This window comes from Coregonus lavaretus, assembly GCF_964263955.1.
Source record: "Coregonus lavaretus genome assembly, contig: HAP1_SCAFFOLD_258, whole genome shotgun sequence".
NCBI lineage: Eukaryota > Metazoa > Chordata > Actinopteri > Salmoniformes > Salmonidae > Coregonus > Coregonus lavaretus.
The window spans coordinates 23,245-35,255 of NW_028165396.1; the positions used below are offsets into that span (position 1 = coordinate 23,245).

Sequence of the window (12,011 nt, forward strand, 5' to 3'; positions counted from 1 at the left end):
TACCTCTCCTCTACATTATGCCTGTTTCCCTACCTCTCCTCTACATTATACCTGCTTCCCTACCTCTTCTCCTCTACATTATGCCTGCTTCCCTATCTATTCTCCTCTACATTATGCCTGCTTCCCTACCTCTTCTCCCCTACAATATGCCTGCTTCCCTACCTCTCCTCTACATTATGCATGTTTCCCTACCTCTCCTCTACATTATACCTGCTTCCCTACCTCTTCTCCTCTACATTATACCTGCTTCCCTATCTATTCTCCTCTACATTATGCCTGCTTCCCTACCTCTTCTCCCCTACAATATGCCTGCTTCCCTACCTCTTCTCCTCTACATTATGCCAGCTTCCCTACCTCTTCTCCTCTACATTATGCCTGCTTCCCTACCTCTTCTCCTCTACATTATGCATGCTTCCCTATCTCTTCTCCTCTACATTATGCCTTCTTCCCTACCTCTCCTCTACATTATACCTGCTTCCCTACCTCTTCTCCTCTACATTATACCAGCTTTCCTAGCTCTCCTCTGCATTAAACCTGCTTCATTACCTCTTCTCCTCTACATTATACCAGCTTCCCTACCTCTCCTCTACATCATTCCTGCTTCCCTACCTCTTCTCTTCTGCATTATACCTGCTTCCCTACCTCTCCTCTAAATTATGCCTGTTTCCCTACCTCTTCTCCTCTACATTATACCTGCTTCCCTACCTCTTCTCCTCTACATTATGCCTGCTTCCCTACCTATTCTCCTCTACATTATGCCTGCTTCACTACCTCACCTCTACATTATGCTTGCTTCCCTACCTCTTCTCCTCTACATTATACCAGCTTCCCTACCTCTCCTCTACATTTATCCTGCTTCCCTACCTCTTCTCTTCTACATTATACCTGCTTCCCTACCTCTTCTCCTCTACATTATATCTGCTTCCCTACCTCTTCTCCTCTACATGATGCCTGCTTCCCTACCTCTTCTCCTCTACATTATACCTGCTTCCCTACCTTCTTAAGGTTAGGCATTAACTCGAATGGTTAAAATAAGGGGTTAGGTTTATAACAAAAATATCAAAAACAACTTTCTATCGCTGGATTTGAACACGCAACCTTTGGCTGGAATCAAAGGCAGATTTTTACCTCCTTCCGCCATCCCATCCACAACGCCTATTTAAAGGTAATAGCATTAACTGTTGCCCCTAGTGACCGGTTTCCAGGTCATCTCCCGAAGTCCTCAGACATGGACAGCAATCGAATACTGACATGTAACACGGGGTGGCCTGCCTGGATTAATTGACATATTGAGATCCAATTAAATATTTAACCTTTATTGGTCCAAAAAATATACGAATGTTACTGTAAATGGCAACCTATCCTCATAAAAGGAGCATCTTGGTATCTTTTTTCAATATGTATAATAATTCCATGATACAGAGACGGTCACTGAGAGATTAACATTTTGTAAATTGTTTCACAGACATTCTCACTGGTGTGAAGTGATGTTGAAGCGAGGTTCTCCTGTTCTGCGCTGCTCTCCCAGTGTTCTGGCTGCGTCATTAATCAACCAGATAAATTATAAAGTGACAGGTTAATGAATTGAATGTTATATAAACTGGAAACTCAAGTTAACGATGCATTTAACAAGACTCAACAATTATTATAGTAGTGCAACGATAGGTCCACTCTCTCGGGATATGCAGACCTATCCACTCAAATGCATAGATTGAAAAGAGCATTGAGTCCAAGTTGATACAAAATTAACGTTTCCCCCCTCAGAAACATCGCAAACTTGCAGATAAATATTATGACATGTTATGCATTTTATTATTTAAAAGTAAAACAGATAGAAAAACTGTATCAAAGCTATTGCATTAATTCCAGAGTGGGCAGTTCAGTTGATTAATGCGAGTCATGAGTGATGGATGCTGTCTAAATTAGAGTCGTGCATCTGTCTTCATTTATATAGTCAGATTAAAGCCATGATTCACTTTATGATAAGACTGATAGATAATGATCTATTATCATTTACATTTCAACTCCAATGAACTACTGCCAACCAACCTCACATACAGTACATCCAATAGGCCTGTAACCATATTGTTGTACATTAAAGTAGACTTCATAACCATCATATACCGCTCTACATTAAATGGACGCCGTCTGTCACAGAAGAGCGCTCTCTTTTAATCTTTAAACGCTAAACAAGAATGAACCTCTGAGCAGCCTTCGTTTCCATCTAAAAGCATATACTGGGTCATCTAAATATTTCATAGGGACGTGATAACACAAGCAGGATAATGAAAATGGATACAGAAAGGCCGCCTGGACAATAGCGTTTACTGGACACGTCCATCAAACTTCCCTGTCTTTTCCAATGTGAAACACATGAGTACAGCAAAGGCCAATTTTTAGATTATCTGAAGTGGTTAAATTGATTTGATTGTAATAACCAAGCAAACAGTACGGGTAATGAAATAAAAAACATGAGGTCAGTTTTGATATGTCATTATTCGTAAAAATAAATAAATATATAACCTAAAATATCAATGAGGGTGAAGGTAGATTAATTTGAAATAACCCCCAGGTGTGTGTGTGTGTGTGTGTGTGTGTGTGTGTGTGTGTGTGTGTGTGTGTGTGTGTGTGTGTGTGTGTGTGTGTGTGTCCAAATACCTCCAGTTTCTCAAATCAATGGTAACATCTTGTCAAAATCAAGTGATATGAAATTTGCCCCAAGTAAAACCAGAACGACCTACAGCCCAATCTTTTCTTTGCAATGTATTTAGCCTTAGCTTGTTTTATCCAGTTGATTTCGTTGAGATTAACATTTATTTTGCAATGAATTTGAAAAACGACTTTATGTATTTTTATTAAACGCCCCCAAAAAGTTTGAATAATTAAGTTTGAATAATTAAGTTTGATGAATGAAGTGTGGCTTCTGGTGTCATTTACAGTTTAATGCAAATTAAAAGTCGTGTCAGATCGGTCCCGTCCTCTGACCTGGCGCTCATGTTCCTGGTAAATGTTAAATGTGACTGTTTTGGTCTGAGATGTCACACTAATTCAATTGATCGACAGAACACTCTGTTTATAAACTCTACAAGAAACTTGCCTCATACAGTCTTAACTTAATTTGAGCACAGGTACTTTCATCTGTAGATGTGCGGTAATTATGCTGTGGGTAGCCTATGGGTCCCGAGGTAGCCATCCATCACCCTCCTCGAGCTGTCACCCAGGGCGCGGCGTTCCAGCTGGGAACAGAGGAGAACATCATCATTAATTTGAGTGTGACCCCCGGGCTATTCACATGTCTGAACCCAGGCTTCTCTAAGCAAGTCAGCACACCGTGGAACCCGTCTCTGCCCGCTGCCCCACCCAGCTGAGACCCAGATACAGCCCGGCCCCAGAGTGGACCCAGCCCGGCCCCAAAGTAGACCCAGACCCGCCTCACACCCCTAGCCCTCTGACACTCCACACATTAAAGTTATTGGAGAAACGACTTCCAGCTTTAGGCTGGGAAATTAACGGAGAGCAAACTCTCCCACTCTGTCATTTTGCCAAGAGGAGAATAACACGAGAGGGAAATTCTGAAAGTATGATACAACATTTTGTAAACATTTCAGAGAGGCTGTCTACATTTAAAAGTTTAATTGAGATGAAGTTGAACCTAATTGCAGTGGCATTTATCGAAATCAATGTTAATTGGTGTTAACCAAATAATGACCAAATCTCAAGGGAACCAAGTGAGGATAGGTTCATGAGGAGAACAGTTCAGTATATTTTTTATATTAGAAAAGTGGTTTAAATACTACACATCTCCCGCGTTTGTTTTGTGAACCTTCCCCATTGAAATAGTCTCTATATGGATATGTTCATTCATGGACTATATAATTACTAACGGGAGAGATGAGTTGCTAGTTAATTCATTCACAATCGAACATGTTCCTCCTGCTTCACATTTTTAATTGCACCTATTAGATCTAATGGAGATAAGGAATGGCATATTCAAATCATGGGTTCATTGAGTGATTGAATTGCAATCCGATTAAATCTCCTAAAGGCTTCGTCCCACTCTCTGTTACTTGTTCGATTTTTATCCCCAGAAATGCATATTGAAGTTACAGTCTAGACACTTTGAGTGGGTTTCTTCTGACGTCAGAGTCACTGGTGTTTAAAACAACCTGCATCTGGGCTGAGGTGTTTTATACTACTTTTGTTATTATAAAGCGAAATATGTATTTCTGACATCAAAGTCATCAATCTGGACAAATATATTTCACTGTCCTAATTCATTTGCACATTATAAGAGTTAAAAAGACAAGGGAAAAAGAGAGGGCGCATTTTGGAGAGTCGTTTTGGAGGCATTTTAACATATTAAACATGGCAGTGTGGTTCGCCCTATAAGCCTCCAGCCTACTGCCTGTGCTTACCAATCAATTGGTACATTGAAACAGTGCAAGGCTACGTTACTATAGCGAGGGGACCTGCAGGCTCGCTTTATCTACGTATATTGGGACCTCTACAATGTCATATCCACAATTCGGATATCCCTACTCGTCTGCACCACAAGTAAGTTACCTTCTCGGTTATCAACGGAATATTCGGTTAGATTTCATCACTATTGATTCTTATATTGATTAAATGTTGATCATGTAATGCACTTTCAACAAGAAAGGAAAAAGCTGTGCATCTTAATGCACCGTATCGGAATTGTATTATGTTACGGTAAATGTCTCATGATACCTGTTCTAAGGTAAGGAGGGTAACCAGAAACAGGCGCACTCCGACCTTTCCTTTACTGATTTCTACCAGATAATAGCCTCGGAATGCGTGCCATATGTTTATCATCTGATATCCCACCACCAACCTGTTTTGTGGACATGCATGCTTTTATTGCGGGGGCTGGAAAGACAACCCACCTGGTGTCTTTTTGGCAATCATCCATAATATGTATTTTGGGAGAACACATGTGGGGATTCTGGAAACATTTTACATATTTTAATTATAAAGGGTTGTTTTGCAAATAGCCTAAACATCCATAACACTAATTCACGGTATTCTATAATAAAACGAGCTATTTTCTTGCATTTCAGTTCCTCATGACAACCAACTCTTTGACAACTTGCTGCGAGTCAAGCGGCAGAAGCATCGCTGACTCCGGGGTGACAGCCTCCGCCCAGACGCCGGTCTACTGCCCAGTGTACGAGAGCCGGTTGTTGGCCAGCGCCAGGCACGAGCTGAGCTCCGCAGCGGCTCTGGGGGTGTATGGGAACCCGTACACTGGGAGTCAAGGCTATGGAAATTACGTTACTTATGGAACCGACGCGTCCGCGTTCTACTCGCTGGTATGGGTACTATAATATAATATCATAATAATTCTACTAATCTCTCTATGGCAGTGACTAATGACGCTGTATCTGTAGCCTGTAGCCTGCAGTCACAGTGCTGTATCTATATAGCCTATATCCTACAGTCACAGTGCTGTATCTATATAGCCTATAGCCTACAGTCACAGTGCTGTATCTATATAGCCTATAGCCTACAGTCACAGTGCTGTATCTATATAGCCTATAGCCTACAGTCACAGTGCTGTAACTATATAGTCTATAGTCTACAGTCACAGTGCTGTATCTATATAGCCTACAGTCACAGTGCTGTATCTATATAGCCTATAGCCTACAGTCACAGTGCTGTATCTATATAGTCTATAGTCTACAGTCACAGTGCTGTATCTATATAGCCTATAGCCTACAGTCACAGTGCTGTATCTATATAGCCTACAGTCACAGTGCTGTATCTATATAGTCTATAGTCTACAGTCACAGTGCTGTATCTATATAGCCTGTAGCCTACAGTCACAGTGCTGTATCTATATAGCCTATAGCCTACAGTCACAGTGCTGTATCTATATAGTCTATAGTCTACAGTCACAGTGCTGTATCTATATAGCCTACAGTCACAGTGCTGTATCTATATAGCCTATAGTCACAGTGCTGTATCTATATAGCCTATAGCCTACAGTCACAGTGCTGTATCTATATAGCCTGTAGCCTACAGTCACAGTGCTGTATCTATATAGCCTATAGCCTACAGTCACAGCGCTGTATCTATATAGCCTACAGTCACAGTGCTGTATCTATATAGTCTATAGCCTACAGTCACAGTGCTGTATCTATATAGTCTATAGTCTACAGTCACAGTGCTGTATCTATATAGCCTATAGCCTACAGTCACAGTGCCGTATCTATATAGCCTACAGTCACAGTGCTGTATCTATATAGCCTACAGTCACAGTGCTCTATCTATATAGTCTATAGTCTACAGTCACAGTGCTGTATCTATATAGTCTATAGTCTACAGTCACAGTGCTGTATCTATATAGCCTATAGCCTACAGTCACAGTGCTGTATCTATATAGTCTATAGTCTACAGTCACAGTGCTGTATCTATATAGTCTATAGTCTACAGTCACAGTGCTGTATCTATATATCCTATAGCCTACAGTCACATAGCTGTATCTATATAGCCTATAGCCTACAGTCACAGCTCTGTATCTATATAGCCTATAGCCTACAGTCACAGCTTTGTATCTATATAGCCTATAGCCTACAGTCACAGCTTTGTATCTATATAGCCTATAGCCTACAGTCATAGAGCTGTATTTATATAGCCTATAGCCTACAGTCACAGAGCTGTATCTATATAGCCTACAGTCACAGAGCTGTATCTATATAGTCTATAGTCTACAGTCACAGAGCTGTATCTATATAGCCTATAGCCTACAGTCACAGAGCTGTATCTATATAGCCTATAGCCTACAGTCACAGCTCTGTATCTATATAGCCTATAGCCTACAGTCACAGCTCTGTATCTATATAGTCTATAGCCTACAGTCACAGAGCTGTATCTATATAGCATATCGCCTCCAGTCACAGAATGCCGCTTTATGCACACGGTATGACTATTGAAGTCTTCATACAGTAAACCTGTCTTCACGGTGAAACAACCGCAGGCTATGACTGAATAGCCAAGTGCGACTTTTAATAAAAAGTTGAGTTTGGCAAGTGAAAGTGTCACAACTATGCTAAGAATGGATGTGTTTAATGTTGGTCTACAACTTACACTGCAGTGTGCTCGATTATGGGTCTATCATTGTTTCCCTCTATTCATTAGTTAGAACGTCTACAATAACACAGATAAAACTTGACTTTGCTATTGAACAACATGTTTAGTTACTGTTATTGTTGTGTGTGTGTGTGTGTGTGTGTGTGTGTGTGTATGTGTGTGTGTGTGTGTGTGTGTGTGTTGAAATGGGATCACTAGATTTTATGAGTAAAATGATTAAGCAACGGTGTACATGTAGTCCCCTGTAGCTCAGTTGGTAGAGCATGGCGCTTGCAACGCCAGGGTTGTGGGTTCGTTTCCCACGGGGGGCCGGTATGAAAATGTATGCACTCACTAACTGTAAGTCGCTCTGGATAAGAGCGTCTGCTAAATGACTAAAATGTAAAATGTTATTAAGAAACAGTATACATGTTATTAAAAAAACTGTATACATGTTATTAAGTATAATAGTCAATAATGTCACCTTTTCCTGACTGACAGTCTGTCTTGTTGCAGGGGACATTCGATAACAAAGATGCAACAGAGCCTGCGCATGCGAGGATAACCCAGGCAGCAGCTTACTGCCCCTATGACCCCACTCTGGGACATTATCAATACGACAGGTATGGTTACTATAATAATAATAATAATAATAATAATAATAATAATAATAATAATAATAAAAATAAAAATAATAATCATTGTGCACTATCCATATGACCCCATTCTGGGACATTATCAATACGACAGGTATGGTTACTATAATAACAATAATAATAATAATAATAATAATAATAATAATAATAATAATAATAATAAAAATAAAAATAATAATCATTGTGCACTATCCATATGACCCCATTCTGGGACATTATCAATACGACAGGTATGGTTACTATAATAACAATAATAATAATAATAATAATAATAATAATAATAATAATAATTATTATTATTATTATTATAATAATAATTATAATAATTATAATTATAATTATAATACTATACAGGTAATTTAATTTTGTACTATCCATGCGATCCTACTCTGCACAGAACCAATATGAGTTGACAACATTACAAACATAATTATGTTCTGTCAAACAGTAGCACATCTCCCAATCCTTCATATGTTTGTTGACTGACATGAGTCACCTTACCTCTAAGTTAACAACTATTAGAAAAACACCTGTCTACTACAGTACTGGCCTCCAAATGGTCTAGGAATATCAAGCCTTTTACTGGATCTAATTCATAGCATTAGTTGATGAGTTGCCAAACGTGAAACTGTTCTTATTGAAGTGTATAATAGGCTTCCTTGAACTCCACTAGAGACATGGGACATAGTTCCATCCCTGGGCTTAGCCTACAGGAGGACCCGTAGTGCTGAATATTACACTAATGCTTTAGGCCCTTTCACCTGGGGCTGAATCATAACACTCAATAACACAATTCTCCAGTCTGTTTTCCCCAGTATTCTGGATGGAGAGGCAGTTAGCCTAGCGGTGCTCTGTGTTTACTCAGCTAGCAGTCAGTCTTCTGGATGGAGAGGCAGTTAGCCTAGCGGTGCTCTGTGTTTACTCAGCTAGCAGTCAGTCTTCTGGATGGAGAGGTAGTTAGCCTAGCGGTGCTCTGTTTACTCAGCTAGCAGTCAGTCTTCTGGATGGAGAGGCAGTTAGCCTAGCGGTGCTCTGTGTTTACTCAGCTAGCAGTCAGTCTTCTGGATGGAGAGGCAGTTAGCCTAGCGGTGCTCTGTTTACTCAGCTAGCAGTCAGTCTTCTGGATGGAGAGGCAGTTAGCCTAGCGGTGCTCTGTGTTTACTCAGCTAGCAGTCAGTCTTCTGGATGGAGAGGCAGTTAGCCTAGCGGTGCTCTGTGTTTACTCAGCTAGCAGTCAGTCTTCTGGATGGAGAGGCAGTTAGCCTAGCGGTGCTCTGTGTTTACTCAGCTAGCAGTCAGTCTTCTGGATGGAGAGGTAGTTAGCCTAGCGGTGCTCTGTGTTTACTCAGCTAGCAGTCAGTCTTCTGGATGGAGAGGCAGTTAGCCTAGCGGTGCTCTGTGTTTACTCAGCTAGCAGTCAGTCTTCTGGATGGAAAGGCAGTTAGCCTAGCGGTGCTCTGTGTTTACTCAGCTAGCAGTCAGTCTTCTGGATGGAGAGGCAGTTAGCCTAGCGGTGCTCTGTGTTTACTCACCTAGCAGTCAGTCTTCTGGATGGAGAGGCAGTTAGCCTAGCGGTGCTCTGTGTTTACTCAGCTAGCAGTCAGTCTTCTGGATGGAGAGGCAGTTAGCCTAGCGGTGCTCTGTGTTTACTCAGCTAGCAGTCAGTCTTCTGGATGGAGAGGCAGTTAGCCTAGCGGTGCTCTGTGTTTACTCAGCTAGCAGTCAGTCTTCTGGATGGAGAGGCAGTTAGCCTAGCGGTGCTCTGTGTTTACTCAGCTAGCAGTCAGTCTTCTGGATGGAGAGGTAGTTAGCCTAGCGGTGCTCTGTTTACTCAGCTAGCAGTCAGTCTTCTGGATGGAGAGGTAGTTAGCCTAGCGGTGCTCTGTGTTTACTCAGCTAGCAGTCAGTCTTCTGGATGGAGAGGCAGTTAGCCTAGCGGTGCTCTGTGTTTACTCAGCTAGCAGTCAGTCTTCTGGATGGAGAGGTAGTTAGCCTAGCGGTGCTCTGTGACCTCACTCATACAGGGGCATTCTGCTTTTCTAAAGGCTCCCCAGAGGTCTGTTGGCCTTCAGGGTACTGCTGGATGAATCAACACTATGCAGTTGTAATGGACAGGACACAAGGAGTTGTTATCTTGCCTCTCTTCTGCTACAGGACCCTATAGATAGATATATAGGCCAATTGTTACAGTGAGACATTGCTATAACTCTACATCTTCACTACTAGATATGGCTGTATGGACGGAGGGACCAGGAGGAAGAACGCCACCCGAGAGACAACCAGCACCCTGAAGGCCTGGCTACAGGAGCACAGGAAGAACCCCTACCCCACCAAGGGAGAGAAGATCATGTTGGCCATCATTACTAAGATGACCCTGACGCAGGTGTCCACCTGGTTCGCCAACGCCAGGAGGAGGCTGAAGAAGGAGAACAAGATGACGTGGCCTCCGAGGAACAAGTGTTCTGATGAGAAGAGATATAATGAAGATGATGAGGGTTCTCAGGAGGAGAACATCAACAGTGAGAACAACGATGATGGTCAGTTCTTGTTCTTTATGTAACACACTAACAGTGGAATAGTCCTGGTTCTTTATGTAACACACTAACAGTGGAATAGTCCTGGTTCTTTATGTAAAAGGCTAACAGTGGAATAGTCCTGGTTCTTTATGTAACACACTAACAGTGGAATAGTCCTGGTTCTTTATGTAACACACTAACAGTGGAATAGTCCTGGTTCTTTATGTAAAAGGCTAACAGTGGAATAGTCCTGGTTCTTTATGTAACACACTAACAGTGGAATAGTCCTTTACCAGAGGAAGTATGAAAGCCTTAGCCCGTTTCAACAATGTGATGCTAAATGCTTAAATGACACTTGACAATGATCATTTTATTACAGTTTGATTCCCATCTTATCGCTGATGTCTCATGTCTGTTAATTTCCAGAGAAAGATAAGGATCTCGCGCTGAGTGACCTGGACGACTTCGACATGATAGAATCAGAGAGCTCGGAGTGCGAGCTCAAACACCAGTACCTCATGAACACTCACATGACGACGACTGACTGTTCGAACGACCATCTGAAGGACACATCTTTAAAGATCAGCATTCCCGTGTCCCTGGGCGGGGAGCAGCAGCTCAGTAAAACCTCACCAGAGGACTGCGACAGCCGGCAGGGGAAAGCCTGCTACCAACAACAGGGCGACCAGATACTGGACGGCAAACCACGGATCTGGTCGTTGGCCCAGACGGCCACGTCTCTGAACCAGGCGGAGTACCCGTCCTGTATGTTGAGGTGTCAGCCGGGCCTGCCCGCCTCTCCGGCCGCCTCCTCCCCTATCACGGTTCTAGACAGACGGCAGGACTCTCCCGTTACAACTCTCAAAAACTGGGTGGATGGGGTTTTCCACGACCCGTTGTTCAGACACAGTACTTTGAACGAGGCCCTGACCAACACCACGGTCTCGTGGACCACGACCACCAAGGGCTCGATACTAGAGACCGGCGCTCTGGAACATTCTGTTGGGAGCATCAAAGGACTTCCGTCTCTACAGCACCAAGACTCCACGAAGGACAATATGAATTTTCCTAAAACTGTCAACAAACTCTTCTGCTCTTAACACACCAGACCTGCTTTAGTTTATTATTCTGTGAGAGTAGCTTTTTTTTTTCTTCCTTTTTTTGATGCTGCAAGGATATATCTATGTACTTATCAAATTGGCATTTCACTGGTGAAACTTCCAAACAGGATTCGTTTGAGCATATTGCTATTTCGTTAAAAAGCACGTAGGCCTGCCTACAGTCTACTGTATCTAAATGTATAACTGACAGTTAACATTAGAATTAACACGTTTACAGGATTATTTTTCTCATAGCATGCAGATGTTAATAATTTCTATTAAACATTCTTTAAAAAGCAGCCGTCGTCAATCGATGGTTTGTGGGTATCACTGTTGAAAGAAAAAACGTCACAAATCCACAGTTCTACTAAAATTGAAGGAGTGTGTTTCAAGTTTGTTCACAAATAAAACGTCAGTTTCTGATGAGCTTGTGTTCAGATTGCGTCAATGCCGGTCGCTGTCCAGGGTGCTGAAATTATAGGCTATTACATTTTCGAATTTGTGATAACAAAATTATCTTTCCGTCTTCGTCGCCTTGTCTTTAGCTAATCCTATATTTTTATTTGCCTTGCCTTTGGAAATACAAAGTTGACAATATGTTTATAGCAAGGACTGCTTTATTGGCCTATTGCTTCAAACACGCAATATTC

The 12,011-nt window shown here is 41.9% G+C and overlaps 1 protein-coding gene across 1 annotated transcript; it reads left to right on the plus strand.

Moving 5' to 3' along the window:
- The first annotated feature begins 4,121 nt into the window (after window positions 1-4,121).
- LOC311115904 (iroquois-class homeodomain protein irx-4-like) lies at window positions 4,122-11,786 on the plus strand. Its single transcript, XM_084191026.1, has 5 exons — window positions 4,122-4,554; window positions 5,079-5,330; window positions 7,606-7,712; window positions 9,972-10,282; window positions 10,688-11,786. The coding sequence occupies exons 1-5, from the start codon at window positions 4,510-4,512 to the stop codon at window positions 11,359-11,361; spliced, it is 1,389 nt and encodes a 462-aa protein (XP_084047152.1). The 5' UTR covers window positions 4,122-4,509; the 3' UTR covers window positions 11,362-11,786.
- The last annotated feature ends 225 nt before the right edge of the window (window positions 11,787-12,011 follow it).

Excerpts from the sequence above, each read along its gene's own strand:
- LOC311115904 (XM_084191026.1), top strand. The coding sequence starts at position 4,510 with ATGTCATATCCACAATTCGGATATCCCTACTCGTCTGCACCACAA. Across the intron at positions 4,555-5,078 it reads CCTACTCGTCTGCACCACAA|TTCCTCATGACAACCAACTC; the intron begins GTAAGTTACCTT and ends CTTGCATTTCAG. Across the intron at positions 7,713-9,971 it reads GGACATTATCAATACGACAG|ATATGGCTGTATGGACGGAG; the intron begins GTATGGTTACTA and ends CTTCACTACTAG.